We start from the raw sequence: 24,110 nt of genomic DNA, 5'->3' as shown, positions 1-24,110 counted from the left end.
TCACCTGGGTCTTAATCCAGTTGTTTCCCCCTCCCATTCACATCTCATGTTCTACCTCCTTCTCCCTCTGCCCCTTTAGCTCTGCTCTTCCCACTTTGCCCAGTTCAAAGGGTCAGGAAATGGGATACCAGAGAGTCTGTGTCTGTCCCTTGCTCCCCAAAACTGGGAGGCAGGCACTGACAGTGGCGCCCAGGCCCCTTCCTGGGGATCAGCAGGAGGCCTCAGGCTCTGCCTCTCTCTTGCTCCAGCGTAGTCCTGAAGGGCTACAAGCGACCTCTGACTCTTGAAGACATCTGGGATGTGGATGATGAGATTAAGACCAAGGCACTCGTCAGCAAGTTTGAAACATATGTGGCAAGAGAGCTGCCGAAGGCCAGGCGAGCCCTGCAGAGACGCCAGCGGAAGCGCCCCCAGCAGAACGCCCTGGACCGGAACCAGAGTCAAAGCCAAGACATCCTTGTCCTGGTAACTTCCCCCCAAGTGTCTGTGTGCGATGGGGCGGGGCCAGGCGGTCGCTGTCTCTGTCCTCATGCTTCATCAGGGTTTTCAAGTGCCAGGAGCACATTTCTTACTTCCAGAGATCATGATGCCAGTGATGCCCAAGCAGTGCCATGAAAGAGCATGGACCGAAATTTTCATACCAAAGTACTTTTAAAATATAGTCACATTAAAAAAAAATAGACCCTAACCTTACTAGAATTTGTACCTTGGTAGAATTTGCAATAATAGTTAATTATTTTATTTATTTCTTTATTTGTCGGGGGAGGGCACTTCCCCGTGCTGTTAAACTGGGCCGAGTTCTCCCCAGAGGAATCACACGAAGACAAGTTGCCATGCAATAAGAAAAGGGTCTTTACTGACTCGCTTGGCCTAGCTTGAGCTAGGGCCCTAGTCCGGCACCTGGCAGGGCTCAGGGCAGCTGCTGTGTGCAGGATAAAGTCTCCTGGGCTCTGGTTTCAATGGGCACTGTGCTATTTTTTGTTTGTTTGTTTGTTTTTTAATCTAGGAAGAAGCTAAAAAGAAAAAGAAGAAGGCTTCTGGGAGCAAAGAAGATTATCCCAAGTCCTGGCTCATCAAGGCTCTCTTCAAAACGTTCCAAATGACACTCCTTAAGTCCTTCATGCTGAAGCTCGTACACGACCTGCTCATGTTTCTGAATCCTCAGCTGCTCAAGTGAGTCCTGGGTCTCTGGCCACCTGCAGGGCCACCTCTGCCGTGTTCCGTTTTCTTTCTTTTTTTTTTTTTTTTTTGCTTTTTGGGTCACACCCGACGATGCAGATGCACAGTGGTTACTCCTGGTTCATGCATGCAGGGATTACTCCTGGTGGTGCTCAGGGGACCATATGGGATACTGGGAATTGAACCTGGGTCAGCTGCGTGCAAAGCAAATGCTCTACCTGCTGTGCTATCGCTTCAGTTTCCTGCCATGTTCTGTTTTGTCCTGGGGTGTGAAGGCAGGAGCTCAGTACTCAACCCTCATTTTAAAAAGTCTTCTTAGGGGCAAGTCGGGCACTTGCCTTGCATGTGGCCAACTCCAGCTGGATCCTCAGTACTCCAACTGGTCCCCTGAGTACCATCAGGAATGATCTCTGAATGCAGAGCCAGGAGTAAGGCCTGAGCTTTACTATGGCTGGATGTAGCCCCCAAACAAAACAAAACCAAAATTTCATCATTTCCTCCCACCTTCTACCTTTACGTTCCTGAAGGCAGGAGTCACTTTTCAGGATCCAAAGTGTTTTTTGGTCCCCTTCTCTCCCACATCCCTCTGCTCCTAGAGGGCCAGACTCCTGTGACGAGCTCTCTCTTAGTAAGCCAATGGCTCTGCACTGAACCTTAGAGGTGGGCAGCGGCCTAGGGAAGTCTGGGACCGGGCAGCTACTGCCCTTCTCTCTGTGGTCACAGCTCTCACGGGTCTTAAAGACTTACCAGCCTGCCCCAGATCTGTGAGTGAATGAATGATTCTCCAGGGGAAGTTCCTCTGACTAGGGCTGGAGAAAAGTCCTCCTTCCTTTTCAGGCTGGTACCATCCGGGAGTAAATCAAATTGTTTCACACAGACTCTTTCCCCAGGGGGTTGGGGTAGGCAGGGCCAAAGCAGTGGCCTAGCTCTGTGGGGCATCACTGACCCGGGGGTCATCTTGCTGCTCATCCTCCAGCAGAAGCAAGAGGTCTGGAACGACTAAGGAACTCAGTCTCTCAAAGGCTTTGGAGAGTTCTGGTCGCTTTTGATAGCTCAGGGGTGAGAGTAGGGTTGCCCACAGTGCCCGGGGAGCAGGAGGGCCCTCAGAGTTCAGAAAGGCATCACCGACTTGGTTTTAATCGAACAGGTGGCTGATCTCCTTTGCAAGCGACCCTGCCGCGTACAGCTGGATAGGCTATCTCTATTCCATCTTCTTCTTCGCCGTGGCCCTCATCCAGTCTCTCTGCCTTCAGAAATACTTTCAACTGTGCTTCATGCTGGGTATGAACGTGAGGACAACTATCTTGGCTTCTGTCTATAAGAAGGTGAGATTATTTCAGCCCCTCCCCACCCCCTACCCTCCCAAAGAAAACCCTTAGGAAATGTGAACATTTATTCACAAATGGGGGAAAATCGAATGGGAAGGATCATTGAGTTCCATGCTTAATCCTGACCAATACAATATTCTATATGAGTTTCTTTGGAAGGTGAAATAGGAAAAGTGTGTGCATAGATACAGGCATGTGTGTGGTGGGGGTATACTTAAAGACTTCATTTTCTGCTATGCGCTGCATGATTAGTAATGAAACAAGCAGGTGTCTTCCTTCTCCCTACAGAGCTCATCACTGGTAGTGGGAGGGACAAATGAAACAGGACTGAGAGATGGCTTGACAGGCTGGAGCAGATGCTTTGCCTGTGTGAACGCGTCTTGCACGGGACCCTAATCCCCACCAGAAGTGACTCATGAGCACATTGCCAGGAACAAGTCCAAAGCATTGCCTGGTGTGCCCCCTCCCTCAAAAAAGAAAAGATTCAGGCCAAAATAAAAAGGCACCCCACAAAGCAGGAGGAAATATTCATATACCACAGAGCAGGGATAATAAGAAAGGCTAATATCCAAGATATACCAAGCACTCACAAAACGCAACAGCAAAAATAACCTCATCAAAAATGGGGAAAGAATAGACACTTCCCTGAAAACATCAAGATGGCCAGCAAGTATATAGGTAATGTTCATCATCATATATTTTCAGGGACATGGAAATCAAAACAACGAGATAGTATCTCACTGCAGTGAGAATGGAACATAGCAGAAAGACTGGAAGCAATCAGTGTTGGTGGCGGGGGTGGGGGGGAAGTTGTGGTGATAAAGGAAACTTCACCCACTGTTGGTGGGACTGTCATCTGGTTTAGCCTCTATGGTGCAAAGGAAGGAGATTCCTCAAAAGAATAAGAACAGTGGGGCTGGAGCGGGTAGCACAGGGAGTAGGGTGTTTGTCTTGCACGTGACTGACCTGGGTTCGAGTTCCAGCATCCCAAATGATCTCCTGAGCACCGCCAGGAGTAATCCCTGAGTGCAGAGCCAGGAGTAACCCCTGATCATTGCTGGGTGTGACCCAAAAAGAGAAAAAAAGAATAAGAATAGAGCTTCCATATGACCCAAAAATTCTACTTCTTACTATCCCCGAAAGACAAAAAAGTTAATTAAAGAAAGATACGTGCATACCTATGTTCATTGTTGTGCTTAGTACAACAGCCAGGATATGGAAATGATGCAAACGCCCAACAGATAAATGAACAAAGAAGCGACAGTATATATACGTAATAGAATAATTTGCAGCTCTAAGAAAGAATGACATATTGTAGCTTCCAGCAACTTGGGTGGAACTGGAGGTCATCATGTTAAATGAAATAAGTCAGAGGCAGAAGGACAACTACCAGATGACCACACTCATCTATGGCGTATATGGAGAGAAAATAAGGGAATATAGTATTGAACAAAGATAAACCCTTTTCCTTAGATTACAAAACTGAGATTACTAAAATCAGGAAAAGGGTAGGAGGAATTAAGAGGTGGACTAGAAGTAACATAGACGGTGGTGGGGGGCCTTGAGCACTTTGGTGTGATGGGGTTTAGTCACTTTTATATTAAGACCATAAATATTAACACTATGGCAAACATGCAATCCAAGTAATAGTAATTTTGCTTATTTTTTATTTTTTCATTATTTGGGCTGTACCCAGAGATGTTTAAGCACTGCTCCTGGCTCTATAGTCAGGAATTAGCCCTGGAGGTGCTTTGGGGGACCATATGGGATGCTGGGAATTGAACCTGGGTCAGCCATGTGTAAGGCAAACACCCACCTGCTGTACTCTCGCTCTGGCTCTCCATGGTAATTTTGAAAAAGGAAAAAAGAAAATAAAAACAAGTATAGTTCACTATTAAGAATATAATGACACAGGATTTTAGGGAACATGTGGGACCCAAACTTGGAGTCAGGGAAATCTACAAAGGACTGGTCTTGTTCATGGCCTAATCTTTATTTTTTAGGCACTGACCCTATCCAACCAGGCCAGGAAGCAGTACACCGTTGGAGAGACTGTGAATCTGATGTCTGTAGATGCTCAGAAACTCATGGACGTGACCAGCTTCCTCCATCTGCTGTGGTCAAATGTTCTGCAGATTGTCTTATCCATCTTCTTTCTATGGAGAGAGTTGGGACCTTCTGTCTTAGCAGGTGTGGGCGTGATGGTGCTCCTGATCCCAATTAATGGGATACTCGTGACCAAGAATCGGACTATTCAGGTAAAGAAAGTCACTCTGGGATATATATACCATATTCAAATTCTAAGGTCTTTGCTTACTCTATTTTAAGGCTTTGTGGGAATTTGGGCAAAGCTGATGAAAGACTTTCCACCATCCCAAACGAACTTTGCTTTCCCTAGCTTCCCTTTTCATCTTCCAACCCTACTTAGAATTTATTTATATAGTTGATCCTCATTTGTGTTTCGTGGGAAAGCAGGACAGCAGAGGGCAGGGGTGCCCCAGAGATCTGCTTACAGCTTTCCCACGCTGCTCCACCGAGCTCGTAGGAGCTGTGCTCACTGGCTATTTTTCCAACCGTCAACCCAAACACACCATGCAGGGCAGTCACTTCAGAGACCCAAACAGACCGCCCATATTCTGGCAATCCACCTTCCTCCCCACAGTGGCAGGGCTCCCAGTGGTTGGTCCCTGACTGCCTGCCACAAATCACAGGATGGCTAAGGAGACTTCATGGTCTAGGTGTTCATTCATTTGTTTTGTATTCATGTGGTACTAAAGAATTATTTTTACAATATTTATTATGCATCCTCTTTTTATGGGAGTGAGTGGGAGGTGGGGGGGTGCTCAAAAGCATGTGAGACAAGAATTTTGCTTTTTGCCCCCAGATCTTACATTCTCCTTAGGGTAAAGAATTGGGTCGTAAACCAAAGCAAAGAAGAAACCTGCCAAGGACCACACTGAGACTAAGGCAGTGTGGCACGAGAGCCAGTGCTGGTGTCTGCTCAGGGTCCTGGGTGGGGAAGGTCTCCGGAGAAGGTGCTGAGCTTGGAACGGCACAAGGCTGGCGGGGCAGGAGTGAATCTGGGAAAGGCGGGGAGAGGACATAGTTAGGTCAAGGCTGCGAGTCCAGAAATGAGCTCAGTGCATCCCAGCTCAGATGAAGAGGAAGGGCAGGAGCAGCGTGGATGTTGAGGAGAGTAGGAGAGACTCAGTGGCGCCCCCATGCTTCTCCACTGGCAGCCTTCAAGGACTCCACCTGGGGACCAGAGTGACAAGACAGTGGGTAGGGCATTTGCCTTGCACATGTTTGACCTAGGTTTGATTCCCAGCATCCCATATGGCCCCTTGAACACCGCCAGGAGTAATTCCTGAGCACAGAGCCGGAGTAACCCCCGAGCACTGCCAGGTGTGGACCAAAAAGATTTAAAAAAAAAAAAGACGTACAAGGACTGGAGTGATAGCATAGGGGGTAGGGCGTTTGCCTTGCACATGGCTGACCTGGGTTCGATTTCCAGAATCCCATATGGTCCCCCGAGCACCGCCAGGAGTAATTCCTGAGTGCAGAACCAGGAGTAACCCCTATACATTGTCAGGTGTGACCCAAAAAGCCAAAAAAAAAAAAAGACCTACACCTGCAGCAGGTGTGGGCCCTCACTCATGGGGGTGTGCTTTGTTTTTGTCCTCTTTCTCTTCCTGCAGGTAAGCAACATGGAGAATAAAGACAAACGTTTGAAGATCATGAACGAGGTGCTCAACGGAATCAAGGTGAGATGCTGGGCACGGGTGGCCCTCTGTGTGGGGTCAGTGGAGGTGGCTTTCTTAGCCCGGACAAGTGCTCGCTGGTGGCTTCTGCTCCGGGGCCTGTGCTGTGTCATGGACTCCCTGTTTATTTCCCCGCAAGCCTCCTGGTTCTCAGAGAGTCCCTCACACTCACAGGCCCTCATTTGAAACTCCCACGTAGTGCTCTGGAGGTCCAGGGAGCAGGGGCAATGCTGGGGCCTAAGGGTGCTCTAGGCTTTCATTCAGGACCTCCCAGGTCACTTTGGTTGTGCTGAGGTGGGTGTCCTCTTTTTTGCTAATATTGGAGAGATGCCAAGATAAATCTCGTTTGAGTCCTGGCTGCCTTGGTTCTGGGGCAAGCGCATTCGTCTCCCTCAGCCTGTTTCCCTTTTGGTTAAGTGGAGACAATGATTTGACAGAACAAGGGGGCAAACTGTCTCTAGTTTCACAGAACTTGCCCAGATTAGTTCTAAAAGTCCAGTATGGGCTACTTTGCAGTCCCTAGGAAGCAAGTCCATCAGTTACATTGCACTGTCATGCATGTGGCACTGTCATCCTGTTGCTCATCAATTTGCTCGAGCGGGCACCAGTAATGTCTCCATTGTGAGACTTGTTGTTACTGTTTTTGGCATATCGGACATGCCACAGGTAGCTTGCCAGGCTCTGCCGTGCGGGCAGGATACTCTCAGCAGCTTGTTGGACTCTCTGGAAGGGATGGAGGAATCGAACCTGGGTTGGCCCGGTGCAAGGCAAACGCCTTGCCTGCTGTGCTATTGCTCCAGCCCATTGGCTACAGTAGGGTTGTTAAAAGGATTAAGTGACACTCCATTCTGGAGCCCACATCCCAGCTCAAGTGCATGTTTCTCTTCTTTGACTTTCTGAGACTCTCTCCTCGCAGCCCTCTCTCATTATTACTAAATTACTAAATTACAAGTATGTACTTGAAAAAGAAATCAAGTAATATAATAGGTATAAAATTCTTTGTAAGTAGTAAGCTGCCAACAAATGCAAACTACTTATCTGCAATCACACTTTATGGTCTGTATTTCTATCTCTCCCCATTGGGGTGAGCGTATCTCAAAATCTGGGTGCATGAGATGCCCCTGGTGTCTTCTTGGAGCCACCACTTAAGTTGATCTCTTTTTTGCTCCTATCAGATCCTGAAATATTTTGCCTGGGAACCTTCGTTCAAAAGCCAAGTGCACAATCTTCGGAAGAAAGAGCTCAAGAACCTACGGTTATATGGGCAGCTGCAGTCTGTCATGGTCTTCCTCCTCTACCTCACCCCTGTCCTGGTGAGTGATATGGTTTCAGGGATGGACGGGATTCTGGAAGTGAAAGATCTGACCTGGACCAGCCACATATCCAGGGTATAATGCCCCCTTGTCCATATCCCAAATTGTTCTTCCAATCTTGTGCCCCATCCAGCTCTAATTAGACTCTGATATACTGTTTGGTTCTCTGGCAACCTAGAGGAAGTTTCTAGAATGTAGGCTTGAGAGAGAGAGAGCTCAGTGGGTGAGCATATGCTTTGCATCAAAGGGCGGGGGCTCCGGGTTTGAACCCCAGCACCATATGGACTACTAGAGAGTGACACCCGAGCCTCGACCTTAGAGCACCCCCTGAGACTCATTGGGAGGGCACAAAAACTGTTCTCAGAACGTTCCACATGATTATTCCAGGCATGATTTACCAGGGAGGGATGCTTAGCTTCTTAAAGAGGCAGAGTGGTTCATCATAGAAGGAATGCTGACATAGGAGACAAGAAGCCCAAATGCTGGTCCCACTGATACCAGTCATGTATTTGATGACCCTACAAGGTATTTCCCTCTTTGGGGAGCTTAGCTTTCTCATCTCTCATGGGGAGATGGGAATTTTGTCTAAGCCTCCTCTGTTTCTCCTTCTCTGTTTGGGCCATTCCTGGTGGTCCTCAGGGCTTACTCCTGGCTCTGCACCAGGGATCACTCCTGGCAGGCTTCAGGGACCATATGGAGTGTGAGGGATCAAACCTAGGTCAGCTGTATGCAAGGCAAGTGCCCCACCCATGGTACTATCTCTCCAGTCCTTCTAAGACTTCTTTATCACTGACATACTGGGTCCCTCCATGTAGCCTGAGGACGCTTGAGCCCTTTCAGGAACAACTGCTCACAGCTCTGTTCCGGCAGGTGTCTGTGATCACGTTTTCCGTCTACGTCCTGGTAGACAGCAATAATGTTTTGGACGCGGAGAAGGCCTTCACTTCCATCACGCTCTTCAACATCCTGCGCTTCCCACTCAGCATGCTGCCCATGGTGGTCTCCTCCATGCTCCAGGTAGGTGGGAGCCCGCACTGCCCACGGGCGCTGGGCCAAGGCCTGGCATCCCAGAATGGCTGACTTCTTGTATCTCGTGTCTAGCTTCTGCAGTCAAACTTTCAGTGAGAGAAATTGTCTCTGGAGAACAAGTGGTTTAATCTTTGTAAAATCTCCAAACATCTGAGTTGACCTGACCAGCAAGGCCCATCCCATCTACCTCACAGAGGGGGCTGGAAAGATAGTTAAGACTTTTGCCTTGTCTGTGGCCTGTCTGGGTTCAATCCCCAGCATTGCATATTCTCTTGGGCACTGCCATGAGTGAGCCCTGAGTGCAGAGCCAGGAATAAGTCCTGGACACTGTAGGATGTGTCCCCCAAACAAAACAAAACTGTAGCACTGTAGCACTGTCGTCCCGTTGTTCATCAATTTGCTTGAGCGGGCACCAGTAACATCTCCATTGTGAGACTTGTTACGGTTTTTGGCACATCGAATATGCCCTGGGTAGTTTGCCAGGCTCTGCCATGCGGGCAGAATACTCTCAGTAGCTTGCCAGGCTCTCTGAGAGGGAAGAAGGAATTGAACCCGGGTTAGCTGCGTGCAAGGCAAACACCCTATAAAGAAATAATCTACTTTACAGGAGATGCTTGTGACACAGTGAGGAAGATGCTGATGAAAAGTTCTGGTAGCTGGGACATTTCTAAATCTCCTTTCCCAGCCATTTCCCACATTTCCCTAAGGCTCTTAAGGCATCCATCTAGCACCAGGGAATATGGCACAAAAGGAGAGAAGCCATATGGCAGGAAAACAAAAAGCAATTTGGAAACCTTATACAGTGAGAAAATTAATTTGGAGTTGAGGAACCCTGGGAGAGCGGAGGGAGAGTCTGGGTCCAAAGAACCCAGCCTGGTCACTGAGCTGGCTCAGGTCCCCAATCTCCAGAGGACTCTCTCGAAGCAGCGGGCGGCCTGGCTGATGGCATGCCATGGGGGTGGTCTTCCATATATAACCAAGGCAGCTGTCTCGCCCCAGACAGTTCAGGCCACAGAAAACGGGGTTAGGATAAGGCCTCCCCACCTGGAGGGTGTAAGGGAACACAGCCTGTTTGGTCGACATAAGAACAACATTCTCCTTTGAGATTCCAATAGTCTTTCACACAAAGAGCAAAGGGGTCAGATGACAAAGGACCCAGACTGGAGACTCCATTTCTTCCTTTCTTTTTTTTTTTTTAAATTTTATTGCATCACTGTGAAATAGTCACAAGCTTTTATGTTTGGGTTACAATCTCACAATGATCAAACACCCATCCCTCCACCAGTGCACATTCCCACCACCGATATCCCGGGTATACCCCCCCTTTCCCACCCTTTCCCTGCATCCATGGCAGACAATATTCCCCATACTCTCTCTCTACTTTTGGGCATTATGGCCAAAAGGCACATGAAAAAATGCTCCACATCACTAGTCATCAGGGAGATGCAAATCAAAACAACAATGAGATATCATCTCACACCACAGAGACCGGCACACATTCAAAAGAACAAAAACAACCAGTGCTGGTGTGGATGTGGGGAAAAAGGGATGCTCTTTCACTGTTGGTGGGAATGCCGACTGGTCCAGCCTTTCTGGAGACCCCATTTCTGAGGTGTTGTCTTGGCAGGGCAGCACAGTTGGAAGCGGGAAGTGGAAGCATGAGTGCTCGCCCTGAGGTGAGGAGGAGAAACCCTGTCAGCAGTTTCCTGCAGTTAGGGAGCTCCCGGGAAAGGGCCTCTAGAAGCCCTCCAGGTTCTCCACATCTGGAGGACCACAGCGGGCCTTCCCGCAGTGAGTTAAGCTTCAGTATCAGCTCAGCGACTGTGGGGGGTCCTGGACACTGTGGTGACAGGGCCATTTCCTCTCAAAAGGCCACAGCAGCCCGGGACGTGGCTCCAGAGTAGAACATATGCCTAGTATTTGCGTGGCCCTGGTTTTGGTCCCTGGCCCTGCTCTCTCCCTGCAGAACTGGTGGTACGGCCCCTGTTTACTTTTCTTTAAAGGAAGGACAGAACAGTGGCTAAAGGGGGCATGCACAGACTTTTGTCTGACCCAGGGTCGACCCCTGGCACACATTGTCCCCTGAGCATCGCTGGGTGCAGCCCTAGAGGCCTTAGCACTGCCAGGTGTGGCTCTGGAGTCTCCTGGAACATGCTGGGGTAGTGGGGTCCGACCCCTACCGCAGGGCCCAAGCAGCCCCCCATCCTCGGGTCCTTGCATTGGGCCCCCAGCCCAGTAGTTTGAGAATGACCAGTGGGGCCCAGGTCTCCTGAACACCACTTGGGAGGCCAATGAAAAGGCACAACTGGGGCTGGAGCAATAGTACAGCAGGTAGGGCGTTTGCCTTGCATGCAGCCAACCTGGGTTCAATCCCCAGCATCCCAAATGGTCGCTCGAGCACCGCCAAGAGCAATTCCTGAGGGCAGAGCCAGGAGTAACCCCTGAGCATTGCTGGATATGACCCAAAAGGAAAAAAAAAGACACAACCTTTGAAAACATGAAAAGGTCAGAGCAGTGCTCCGTTAGAACACTGGGGAAATCATCACGGCCTGGCACAAGACTGAAAGACGAACATGGCCAGGTCCAGATACCAGAGCCAGATGCAAGTGAGTGTTTTGTCTTAGAGACAGTCAGGGACAGTCTCCTTTTGGGTGTTATGGTTTGCAATACGGGTGGTAAGTGACCATCATGTTTGGCCTATAGTTTACTTTCAGCACACATCTCCCATCCTGAGCCAGTCCTCCAGGCATCACTCACTTAGTGGTCCCTTCTCTATCCCAGCTGCCTTTTCCCCCAGCATGTGAGGCCGGCTTCTAAGCCATGGAGCGGTCCTGCTGGCCCTTATCTCTAGTATCCTTGGGTGTTAGTCTCCCCTTCTGTTACTTCCTATTTCACAAACAAGTGCAGTCATTCTATGTCTGTCCCTCTCTCTCTGACACATTTCACTTCAAGCTGAGTTTTCTGAGAGGTAAGCACCTGGCTTTCAGTCCCTAAAAGGCCGGCCCCCAGGCCAAGTGTGTGTGTTGTGGGGGGGTGGGAATGATGGGGAATGGGGATGCCAGCTGTGGCGAGCGGCCCTTCTGAGCACCAGGCCTAAGGGGTTTAGGATCTGTGTCTATACCCACGGCTGTCCGCACAGCTCAGACCCTCCCCTCGCTGGCGCTGCTCACTGCCTCTGGGATTCTGAGCCTCCTTGTGTTCCATCCATCCAGGCCAGTGTCTCCACGGATCGGCTGGAGAAGTACTTGGGAGGGGACGACCTGGACACCTCGGCCATCCGACAGGACAGCAGTTCCGGTAAATGCATGTGGAAGCCACTTTCTGAACGTGGGAGTAAGCACAGGGCAGGCCTGGCACTGCGCGGCCAGGCAGCAGCCAGCTCAGGGCAGGGAGAACTAGAACCCACAGCCGGTGTTCAGTAAAACCATCGCTCACTTGGAGCCGATTGCTTGGTCGGGGTGCTCAGCAGAACTGAGTCAGGGGTCCTGCCAAGGCTCCAGAAAGCAGAAGTCAAGGTGCAGAGCCTGGGAAGGTTGGCAGGCTTGAAGGGTCTAGAAGCTTAAAGCTGGTGGTGGGGGGGGGGGTTCCCAAAAGCAGAGAGTATGCGGGAGCCGGGGCACGGAGAGTTAGTTATCCATGGACTAAACCTCTAGCAGGAATCAAGCTAACCGAGGGCCTGGAAAAGTGCCTGAAAGCCCAGGGATTGGAATGGATGAAAGGTTTCGGTTTCCTGAATCCTAAATGATGCCCTCAGCCCACAATTTCTGGCCTCACCCCAAGAGCATTCCTTTGCCTCCTTCCTTTAGTGCAGAACCCACCGTGATAGAGCTGGTCTCCGGAGCAAAGGAGAAAGCAGAGAGGGGGCCCCAGGAGGGCTGAAGGAGGGCGGACAGACAGACGGATGGGGGCTCTCCAAGTTGACTAAAAGAAAGGCCTTTTCCTCAACAGACAAAGCCGTGCAGTTCTCCGAGGCCTCTTTTTCCTGGGGCCCGGATATGGAAGCCACCATCCGAGAGTGAGTTGCATCTCTTTCAATCCCAATGTGCTTTGGGATTCTCCTGGGCAGTCCTGTTATTGGGAAATTCCACGTAATGGGACACAGGGAAATGTGCTGTTTGTACATGCTCAGTTAAACAACAGTGCAAACCCCAGAGGGAGCAGCTCAGGGCAAAACTCCTAAGCCTCTTTCCTGTAACTGCACCATCACCTGACTCTCCTCCTTCCGGGCCTGTGTCTGGTCAGCTGGGAACCCCTGTTCTCTAGATGGTGGATGGCTGTAGGCATGGCCTGGGGCCTGGGTGTCTGCAGAGCTTGTCTTGTATGAGTCCATCCTGGTTCAATTCCTGGACAGAATATAGACAGTCCCCTGAGCACAGAACCAGAAATAGACCCAAAGCATTTTCAGGTGTGATCTAAAGCTCTCTCAACCCCTTATTTACCCAGCCCCCACCCCACCCCATCCCACACACACGTGCTACAGAATCTTGTACATCCAGGATAAATTGTCCACTCTTAAGGGGAAATCTCCTACTATCAGATGTGCCACAAGAATCCGAGAAGTAACTTGAACTCCTCTGAAACAACTCCCCTCATCCCTTGAAAATGTGCTTCTGTCTTTCAGTGTGAATCTGGACATTATGCCAGGGACACTAGTGGCTGTGGTGGGCTCTGTTGGCTCTGGGAAATCCTCCTTGATGTCAGCCCTGCTGGGAGAAATGGAACACGTCCACGGACACATCACCGTCAAGGTGAGAGACATGCCAGGGCACCAGGAGGCTCTGGACACACAGCAGGGGCTGCTCCGTGTTGCTTTCCCATCTAGGTGAAAGCACTGAAAATTAGATTCTGAAACTCATAGTTGGTGCATTGCGAAAGACATCTGGTCGACCTGTCAACTGTAGGTTGGTTTGCCCCACCAACATGTATAATCAGATTCTGGGGGTAGAGTCGAAGAAGTTGCCTTCCTCACCATCTCCCTGAGTGCTTCCCTTATGCATATTGGAATATGCGAGCTACTGAAAATATGTTTACTACAAAGCATAAATCATATGTCTTACTATGAAGCAGAGGCATTTATGCTTTACCTACACACAGGTTTCTAAACTGCCTTACATTTTGTAGAAACTGTGTGATGAAAGCATCAGGACATGGGGAGAAAGAGTCTGAATAAATTGTTGAAAGCTCATAGCTTTGTAACCAGAGTGTTGACAAAAAAATGGTATCAGCAATGACAATAGAAACACTGCACCATATATTCTGTTCTGCCAATTATACCCAGTTTCACAATGAAACATGGGCGTCCCCATCTCCTCTGAGAGCAGGTCTTGAGGCTACTTATTTCCAATACAGAAATCTGATGTAGGTCACAGACATCTTCATAAGTTGTAATTTTCTAACAAAGAGGATGTGTTTCTATACCATATTCACTAGTATTTTCAACTGTCCCAGAGAACTAAATTTAGGAGAAATTATAGAATCTTTCAATTAGGTAGCCAGTTACTACTTGCACCCAAAACATGTATGTATGCATAATGGGTGACAGGGGGCCACTTATGGCAGCGCTTGGGTGATAAGCATAAGTTGAGGATGAAACCTGAGGCTCCAGCATGCAAAGTACTCGAGTCCTCTGAGCCTTCTCCCTGGCCCAAGTCCATTGATTTTTGACTTTGTCCCTTAATATCTTCATATACGACTACACCTCTTAGTTTTTAAACTTTATTGAGGTTTACTATATATAATAAGTGGTACAGATTTGAAATATGCACTTTAGGCTGGAGAGATAGTACAGAGACTAAGGTACTTGCTTTACATCCTATGCACTCAAGTTAAATCCCTGATACTGTTTATGGTCCCTCCGAGCACTGCCAGGGTTGCTCCTGAGTACAGAGCCTGAAGTAGCTCCTTAATACCACTGGGCATGTCCCCAAACTTCAACCCCCCCCCCACCAAATTTTGAGTGGACTTAATTAAGTCTAACATATGTAAATACCCATAACACCAGCACTTGGAGAACATACCTGTTTCCCTCCAAGGCTTTCTTGCCTTGCCCCCCAAGCCCTAACCCCTCATCTACCCTCAAACTATCACTGATCTAGCTTCCATCTCTATAGATGACTTCTCTTCTAGAGACTTGGTTATATATAGAATGGTACATTAGGTATTTTGTGGGAGGGTGAGATTCTCTCACTAAGCACAAATATTCATCCACTGTTGTAAACACTATGATAAAAACTTTTTGCAGTGAGAAAGCTTTCCCCTGATTGCTTTACAATGAATGATATGCTTAGAAAATGCTTTAAGGGGCTGGAGAGATAGCACAGCAGGTAGGGCGTTTGCCTTGCACGCGGCCGACCCGGGTTCAAATCCCAGCATCCCATATGGTCCCCTGAGCACGGCCAGGGGTGATTCCTGAGTGCAGAGCCAGGAGTAACCCCTGTGCATTGCCAGGTGTGACCCAAAAAAAAAAAAAAGAAAATGCTTTAAGAACTGACCCTTGCATGTTCTACAGACACTATCCCCCACTTTACCTCTTGCTAATGAGAGAGTTTACATCAAGTAAGTAAGCAGAGACGACTCACTGGTTTCAGTTCTGCCTCCTAACTTCTTTGATTTTTGCCTCATAACTTCTTTGGGAAAAATTTTCTTACAATCTCATCACTGAGTCCTTCTGCAAACATAGCCTTTGTCAGACTCCATCTCTCTTTGAACATGGTATTGACTGCATGTGTCCATCCGGTGCCTGATTTCCACCACTTTGAACTTGTTTCTTGGGACCTCTTCTATGCCACCCCACCCAGACACAGAAGGTAGCCTCTGTTGATCTTAGGATACTCAGGTTTTTTTTCTTAATAACCAAGAATTTGTCTTATTTTAATAGAAACATTGAAGACCCACCCTCTCCCCATCACTGATGTCTGAGTGACACTTTGCTCTAGAAACAGCAAAGGGAGAGTGTACATAGTGAACAAGGGATTGGCTCTTGATAGCTTGGCTGTTGCAACAAACATCACAGCACATTTCTAAAGCCCAGCTGCTCAGTCAGCCTGTCCTAAGACTTCCTTGGGCCACCCTCTCCTTTAACTGTGCAGTTCTGGAGGTATATTGTCTCATGGGCTGATCCTTCCTCATGCAGGGCACCACCGCCTATGTGCCCCAGCAGTCCTGGATCCAGAATGGCACCATCAAGGACAACATCCTTTTTGGCTCAGAGTTAGAAGAAAAGAAGTACCAGCAAGTTCTGGCGGCCTGTGCCCTTCTCCCTGACTTGGAAATGCTGCCTGGAGGAGACATGGCTGAGATTGGAGAAAAGGTACCTGGACCCCAAAGGATCTTGGCGGGAGGAGACATGGTGACCTGAAAACTTGAGGATGGGGAAGAAGTCTATGTGAGGGGAATGTCTGGCCAGTTTTGGTGGTTGTCCCTGGTCAAACTGGAAGACATGAATTTTCATAGTATTTTGTGGGAAAGAAATCTCAGCAAAAGGGTACCAGAGCCATAATACATCAGGTAATGTGCTTGCCTTGCATGTGGCAGACCTGGGTTTGATCTCTGACACTCCATATGGTCCCTAGAGCCTGCCAGGAGTGATCCCTGAGCACAGAGCCAGGAGTAATCCCTGAGGACTATCAGGTGTGGCCCCCTAACAAAATAAAACAAGTACAAAAAATTCTTCAGCAATAAAAATTATTGTATATGGAAAAAATATAGAAATTATGGAACCCAAAAGAAAGATGATGAGATGAGGGCCTGGGAGATTGGCCTCTGTGGGTGGTTGGCCAGGGATGAACAGTGGAGAAGAAGAGATGGCCCTAAGCCTAGGCACTCACTCGGTTTCTATGAACAGAGAAGGTTCTAGTGATCCAATTTGAGGACTTACAATTGTGATGGAGTATTTTCTTGCATTACCAAATGTCTTTCTTAACAAGGGTTTTAATGACTGTGCTGTATCCAGTGTATAGATATAACACAGTTTGTTTAGTTACTGGTTATTCCATCTTATTACTGAAAGTGAATATAGCAGTCTTTAAGGAACATGGAATTCTAAGATGCTTAAAAAAAAAACTAACAGCAAAACTAGTGAAAGTACAATCCTAGCAAAGATTTGTTTTTTACCCCAAACTTTTCTGAGTGTGGCTCCCTCTAAACTTGTTTGCTTCCTATGGTCCCCTTCCTGTGGTCCTCTTGGTTGGCCCCCTATAAGAATGCAGAGCCCCCCCTACATGATTTTCACCTGTGGCCCCTTTAATATTCTGGAGCCTAGTGGGGAGTAATCTGGTCTCAGTTGAGACATGCTACTCCGGAGGGATGTTCACTAATTCAACCTGGATTTATTGAGTAGCTGCTGTATGCTTGATACCATATTTTTTCCTGGACTTTGGGCCACACCCAGCAGTGCTCAGGGGTTATTCCAGGCTCTGCATGAAGAAATCACTCCTAGCAGACTCAGAGAACAATATGGGATCGAGGAATTGAACCCAGGTTGGCTGCATGCAAGGCAAGCTCCCTATCTATGATAAATCTCTCTGACCCCCTGCCTGACACTATTTTAAATTCTGACATTATATCCGTAAATAAAATAGATATATATATATATATATATATATATATATATATATATATATATACTGTGCTTTAAACTCCAAATTCCCATTGCATAGGTCGTAACCACAATCAAGAAGAAAATGAGTCATTCTATGGTAGAAAATGGTCAGATTGACATTCCTGTCATTATTGAGCCCAAAATGATTGGTCAGAAGCAAAGTGAAATGTTCGATTCAAGGACTTTGTAGTAAGCCCTGGATAGCTCCCTGAGGCGAACTTCTCCCTCAGCCCTCCTTAAAGGCGAGACTCTGGTGTCCAGCTTCATGGACGTTGTTTTTCCTCAGGGTATCAATCTCAGTGGAGGTCAGAAGCAGCGGATCAGCCTGGCCAGGGCCGCCTACCAGAACTCAGACATCTACATTCTGGATGACCCCCTGTCTGCTGTGGACGCTCATGTGGGGAAACACATTTTCAATAAAGTCTTGGGTCCCCATGGCCTGCTGAAAGACAAGGTGAGAAATGTCTAGAATGATAAAGTCATGGGGTTAGGGCATTCGTCTCCTAGGTCAGCTGCTGTCCAAAGCTTGTTTCCTGGTCACCTGCCCCTGGGCTGCTGTAAAGATAACAGACGAGCTCTCTGCAAGAGGGTGATGGCTCCCTCTACCCCCACCCCACCTAATGTCAGGTCCTAGGCTGGGTTTTATGGCTTATGCTGCAACAAAGTCACTTGAAACTCATCCTGTGGCTCAGAGATTGAACCTCTTAGGATGACTGGCTATGATTTTAAAGTACTTTGAGGGCTAGAGAGATAGTCCAGAGGTTAAGACATTTGTCCATCCTGTGGCTGCGGCAGTGACAATGGTCCAAATCCTGGCACCACATTTATGGTTCCCTGAACACCACCAGGCATGATCCCCCCAAAAAAAAGAAGGACTTTCTGGCCGTTGGCCTAATCATAACTACGTGAAATAATTTAGTCTTTGTTCCCAGTTGCTGTCTCAGAACTCCTCAGCCTTGGCATCTCCAGAAGAAGAGGCATGTCTTGATGTCATGCTTTATGACATGAGTCATCCACGTTGGTTCTATGTTTTTTGTAGAGACTAGAGCTCCTCGTCTCTCAGGACAGGACTATGACCCAGAAACTCCAATTGAGGAGCATGTGGAGGGGCAGGAGATGGGGAGTGAGGGGATTATACAAACTCTTGAGCGATGAGGTTTAGAGAATGACTGGGCTGGGGAGGGCAGGAGGGTGCAGGGAGGGGGCTGCTCCATAGGAAAGCCGTCTCTGCGGCTAGGCCTCGTCAGTGGGCTCCCTGCTCTTTGCCTGTGAGTGAGTTCTGTTCTGTTTTGTTTTGTTTTTTAATTTTTTTATTTTATAAAGTAGTTCACAATATTTATATTACATTTAATATTCAAACACCAACCTCACCACCATGACACCTTCCCACCACCGTATTTTCAGATGTTTCCATCCCAAACCCCAATCCCTGCCCCAAAGCAGAACCAAAGTAATATTTGTATTGTTTGTTATGAAAAACCACTGAAAATGCTACAAAAGAAGTTTCCTTAGAGGAAAGAGTGTGGAAATTGTTGTATTTCACCCAGGGGTCATTAAGCCCTTCTATAAGATATCACTAATATCTTATAGTGTTTATACAACACTTAAAGTACTTTTTTATTAAAGGTTGAGTCTTGTGTGCTTTATATATATACATATATATCTGTAAAAATGTATATTTCCCTCTAATATTGGTTGTTTTTGAACCCTATCAAGTGTGGTGTGGTAATTCTGGAATATGAGGAGGGTGTGTGGTTTAATAGCAACCCAGCAAAGCATGAGAGGAATACCCAAGTTGGGGATCCAGGAAGGGCTCTCAGAAGTTGCCTTTGATATGAGACTTGGACAATGACCAAGAACGAGCCTGCACATTCCAGCAAAGAGGGACCTCATACCTGTAGAGCTGCGAAGTGGAGAAAGAGACAGTGGTGGGCTTGGTGGTGGCAGTGGCGGTGCTCCAGAGACCCATCTCTTTACTCCTCAGTGAGTGTCTGTCTCTGGGGGAATCACTATTTTAGTAGACAGTGTCATGTGTGAGCAGACAGAAATACAAGGGATGCCAAGATTCCCACCCCAGGAAGGGTCCAAAACAGTGTTTTTTCTGCACGGTGACTCTACATGCTGAATCTAGGAGGTTCGTGTCTGTTTGTTCCATTGGTTAGCTGGTTAGTGAAAGAAGCAGATCCTTGGTTAGTTTTATTTTATTTTATATTTTTGATCGTTATATTGATGGGTCTTGACCTGAAGTGGCATTCCTAAGTCCAACCTTTGACTTTATGGGAGGCTGGAGGAAAGTGTACGTAGGACAAGTCTCATTGTGGCTCCCTGATAATAATGTGAGTGGATGCACCAAAGTCTCGTATTACTCATGTATCAGGCTTTGGGATGTGTTGCTGGGAAGGAAAGAGAAAGTGAAGGCTGACAAGAGCTTGGGTGGAAAATTGAAGCAAAGCCCTACCGTAAAATTCCATTTGTAGAGTCTGTCAACGAAGATGGTCACCATAGGACAGTTGGTACACATGACTCTTATTTTTACAGACTCGCATCTTGGTTACACATAGCATTCACTTTCTTCCCCAAGTGGATGAGATTGTTGTCCTGGGAAGTGGCACCATCCAGGAGAAGGGGTCCTACAGCGCACTATTGGCCAAGAAAGGACTGTTTGCTAAGAACCTGAAGACTTTTGCCAAGCAGACAGGACCAGAGGGAGAGGCTACAGGTGAGTGAGGGACCAGGATAGCACTTGGGTGGGGGATGGGAGGGGTGTGATAGAAATTGTATTTCCACACCTACCCCCTGAATGCTTCCATAGCCAGTGAAGCAGATTTGTGGGTGAGTTCTCCAGAAATACAAATTCTGCCTTTGTGTGTTCTAAATCTCTACTAATAACTCTGCCTGGGCCAAACTGGGGGTTCCCCAAACCCCCAAGTCTCTGACATGCCTTTGAAGGGCTCTCTTTAGAGGTCTGACTAGAGGTTTGAGGTGGTATGCCCTTGTGGAAGAAAATGCCAGAGCACAGAGACACAACCTTCCTTTTTCAAGTCTTACTTCCCATCCCGTCTCCATGAAACCCATGAAAACCACTTGCTGAAGCATCTCAGAGGCTGGTACTATCAATGTACTGCAAAATTCCTGAACAGCCTCCACAGTAGGATCTGGGGGAATACACTATGCTCATGGGTGTGTTAAGCAGAGATGTGTCTGGCAGTGAGGTGGTTTCATGGTATGCCCGTGGAGCAACCCTTATGTCACCATGGAGTGCAGGTCTATAATGGAGTCTTGTTTTCTGGGGTCCTGAGATTCCACCAACAGTGATTCTAAGCTTAGTTCTGTGGGTATACATCACGTGGAAATGCCAGGTGTGAGGTTAGGACTGAGAAAGAACTATCTGGAGAGGACGGGGGCATTCCAGAAGCAAGTCAGATAAGAGACTAGCTCCAAGGGCTGGAGCAATAGCACAGCAGGTAGGGTGTTTGCCGACCCGGGTTCGATTCCCAGCATCCCATATGCCAGGGGTAATTCCTGAGTGCAGAGCCAGGAGTGACCCCTGAGCATTGCCGGGTGTGACCCAAAAAGTGAAAAAAATAAAAAAGAGACTAGTTCCAGAGCTTGCAGTTGGGAGCATATTTAGGTACTCTGGTTAGAACACATGGTGGTTAAGGTTTCTATCTCAGGAAGTCTGACATCATTGGTGGAAAGGGAATAAACAAACAGGATGGAACCAACAGGGATGGGGAGCCTGCCTGGGAGAGTGAAGGAGGACCCCAGGGAAGGAGGAAAGGAAGGAAGGAGTTAGGGTCTAGAGACAGTGTAGCCCATCTTGCCTGATTTAATTCCCAGTACTGCATAGGTTTCCCTGAGCACCACCAGGTATGATGTAAAACACAAACACAAAACAAACAAATAAAAAGAGGAGGAGTTGGAACTCTCTATCTCATAGCCTTTGTATATTCTATATACTGGCTTTGAGAAAACAAAACATACCTTCCCAGATGTGGACCTAGGACCTCAGCCAAGGGTAACGTTTGTAATATTGGACCCCCCAGTTACTGTCCAAGGAACCACATATCTACAAACTGGAAAGGTTTCTTATCATATTTCTTTTCTGATTTACCTGAATCTCAGTTTCTAGATTCATCTCTAAACTCACACGGAGAGACAGTCCCTTTGAGGAACTCATTATGCCCTAGAGACAGTATTCAGAGTAGCCAATGAGAGCTCTGGCTCCTGTGAACATTGGCAACCATGAAAGCCCCAGGGTCTGGCAGGCTGCTGTATTGGTTCTGGGACTCGAGGTACAGAACAGGGGATGGTAGAATAAAGAGGAGGGCAGGAATTCAAGGTGAGCTCTATGAATTGAGACTCCATGAGTCTCTTACCTACAGAGCTGTTGTGCTGAAGCATTCTTAAGTGGATGAGGCTGGAGAGATAGTACAACAGGTAAGGTTCTTGCCCTGGTTTGAATCACTGGAACCCCATATGGCCCCCTAAGTCCCAATAGGAGTGATCCCTGAGTGTAGAGCAGGAGAAAGCCCTGAGCATCGCTGGGTGTGGCCCTAAAACTGAACCAACAACAACAACAACATCATAAATGTCTTGGTTCATAGTTCTAGAGTCTAGAAACCTGATGTGAAGGTCTGTACAAGACTGGTTCCTCTGGAAGGTACTAGGCACGGATCTGTTACAGCCTCTCACGGAGCAGCGGGGGGTTGGGCTACAATCTTTGGCCTTAGACACCCCACTTCATTCTCTTTCTCCAACTTCCCACTTGTGTTCATTTCTATGTTCAATATGCCCCTTTGAAAGTCAGGACATCAGACTTTGGGTTAAGGGCCCTCCCTGCCCAATCTAACCATGTCTTGCCTAGTTCCATCCATAATCACCTTGTTTCCAAAGTAGGTCATGTTCTGAGGTCGTGGAGATTAACTGTTAAGTTTTCAGAAGACAGTTCCATCCCTCACATGTCTCTGACACTCCAAAATTCTCATCCTTCTTATGTGCGGAAAGCATTGAGCTTCCTCTCAACATCTCCCCAACATCAACCAACTATTGAGAATCTCATCTATGTGTCAGTTCAAAGTCCCCTAATTGCCTCATCTGAGTCACCCAGATTAGTTGTGGTAGAACTTGGAGTTATGGGCAAACATTCCACTCCGTCTGCGAAACTGTAACAGATTTCCTGCTTCTAAAACAGGGCAGTGAGACCAGTATAGGATTGACAGGCGTTACTCTGAAAGGGAGAGAAGGCCCAGACAGGTCATCAAGCCCAAGAACATCTAAAACCTAGCTGGCTAAATTCCATTAAATTTTAAGATTTGATGATGATCTTCTTGGACGTGATGCTCTAATCTACAGGCCCATGGGGCTGGTGGTCCTTGCCTTTAGAGGGAGTATCCCCTTTGGAACTGGCCCCTGACATTCTTTTATTTCCCTTTCTTGAGGAATATCACATGTTCATAGCTGGATAGTTTGAACCCACACCATTGGGTTTGATCCCCAATACCACATGCACACACATTTACATGGTTTCTCTCTATTGATGTGCTCTATTTGGTGATAACTCAGTATCATACTTCCCTTTAAGTCTTTAGGCTAAGATCTAAAGACTGGAGAAAGCAAGATCTGAAGAGCAGAGGTATTCCAGAAGGCACTGGATGAGGGATTAGCTTGAACACATGAATTATAACAAATTTTTAAAGTCTGTCTCACAAACCCCAATGTCTCAAGTTCCTCGGGTAGAGTTTCCCCTAATTTCTGTGCAGCTCAAGAAGACAATTTTAATTTGACACTCTGGTCAGTCCATTCTTGAAATTCTGACTTTTCTGACTGCCACAACTCAACAGCTCTTTCCTGTGCCAAAGGAAACTAGAGTAACTGTACCAATAAGCAGTATTTTGGGAGTCAAAGATCCCATCCCGTGTTATCTCTGCGTCCTCTTGCTGAGGCCAGTAGGATCGGAAAAGGCTTCTGTCCCGTCGTTGGTGGAGAGGCCCTGCCCTCTTTGGGTGCTCTCTCCCTAACCTCCCTGTGTCTCCCAGTCAATGAAGACACTGAGGAAGAAGATGAGTCCGCCCTCATGCCCAGTATGGAGGAAATCCCTGAAGACGCGGCCTCCTTGACCATGAAGAGAGAGAACAGCCTTCGGAGAACACTCAGTCGCAGGTGGGTGGTCTACTCAGCTGCTTCCATTTCTATTCCATCATATTTTTTGTTGATTTGTTTCTCTGGGGCTTTTCCCGAGGGTGTGGACATTGTGGGCAATCCCAGTTCTTCCTTTCTGCCCGTGGACGGGGTGGAGCTCTGGGCTGTGTCTTCTCACCACAGAACTCTGGAATGTACTTCGAGGCGTGCGGAGGGACGGTGACCTTGACATCTGCATGCCAGACCCCCAGGAAGCACTCAGGGAAGCTTTCCACTTCTCAGTTCTAGGTCCAACAACAGGCAGCGGAAATCCCTAAAGGATTCTTTGAAAGCTCGGAATGGGACTCCTCTGAAGCAAGAGGAGAAGCTAGTGAAAGGACAAAAGCTCATTGAGAAAGAATTCATGGAAACCGGCAAGGTGACCACTGCAATGGGCAACACTGCGGGAGGGGATGGCCAAAGGCGGGGTGAGGAGTGTGGGGTGGGGTTTGGAGTCAAGGAGCACTGTAGGCTCCGCGCTCCTAGACATCTTCCTGGGACTGGCAAATCTTCCCACTCGTCCTCACGGTGTTGGTCTAGGCTCTGGACTTCCTATCAAATTGTGCGTCCGTGGAGAATGATTCTCAACACTGTATTTCATGACTGTTGGATTCCATCCCGATGCGTGTAGGGAACAGCAGCCCTGCTTGATGGTGCAATTCTAAGGTCCAGAGAATGTGACTATCTCAGTCTCACTGCCATAATTCAAATGATTGACACT

At 47.8% G+C, this 24,110-nt stretch overlaps 1 protein-coding gene across 1 annotated transcript in view; it reads left to right on the top strand.

Annotated features, from left to right (window-relative positions):
- ABCC2 (ATP binding cassette subfamily C member 2) overlaps window positions 1-24,110 on the top strand; it is a 68,018-nt gene that overhangs the window by 25,158 nt on the left and 18,750 nt on the right. The window contains exons 7-21 of the mRNA XM_004616415.2: window positions 249-465; window positions 1,007-1,173; window positions 2,327-2,504; window positions 4,511-4,765; window positions 6,206-6,271; window positions 7,444-7,581; window positions 8,452-8,598; window positions 11,823-11,907; window positions 12,559-12,625; window positions 13,232-13,358; window positions 15,743-15,919; window positions 17,496-17,663; window positions 19,748-19,928; window positions 23,248-23,371; window positions 23,633-23,768. Of these exons, the coding sequence (XP_004616472.1) occupies window positions 249-465; window positions 1,007-1,173; window positions 2,327-2,504; window positions 4,511-4,765; window positions 6,206-6,271; window positions 7,444-7,581; window positions 8,452-8,598; window positions 11,823-11,907; window positions 12,559-12,625; window positions 13,232-13,358; window positions 15,743-15,919; window positions 17,496-17,663; window positions 19,748-19,928; window positions 23,248-23,371; window positions 23,633-23,768 (2,233 nt within the window). The remainder of the gene's footprint in view (window positions 1-248; window positions 466-1,006; window positions 1,174-2,326; window positions 2,505-4,510; window positions 4,766-6,205; window positions 6,272-7,443; window positions 7,582-8,451; window positions 8,599-11,822; window positions 11,908-12,558; window positions 12,626-13,231; window positions 13,359-15,742; window positions 15,920-17,495; window positions 17,664-19,747; window positions 19,929-23,247; window positions 23,372-23,632; window positions 23,769-24,110) is intronic.

Source organism: Sorex araneus, chromosome 11 (genome assembly GCF_027595985.1).
Source record: "Sorex araneus isolate mSorAra2 chromosome 11, mSorAra2.pri, whole genome shotgun sequence".
Lineage (NCBI taxonomy): Eukaryota > Metazoa > Chordata > Mammalia > Eulipotyphla > Soricidae > Sorex > Sorex araneus.
The sequence above is the reverse complement of the archived record's forward strand: the minus strand, read 5'-3'. Positions and strand labels throughout refer to the sequence as shown.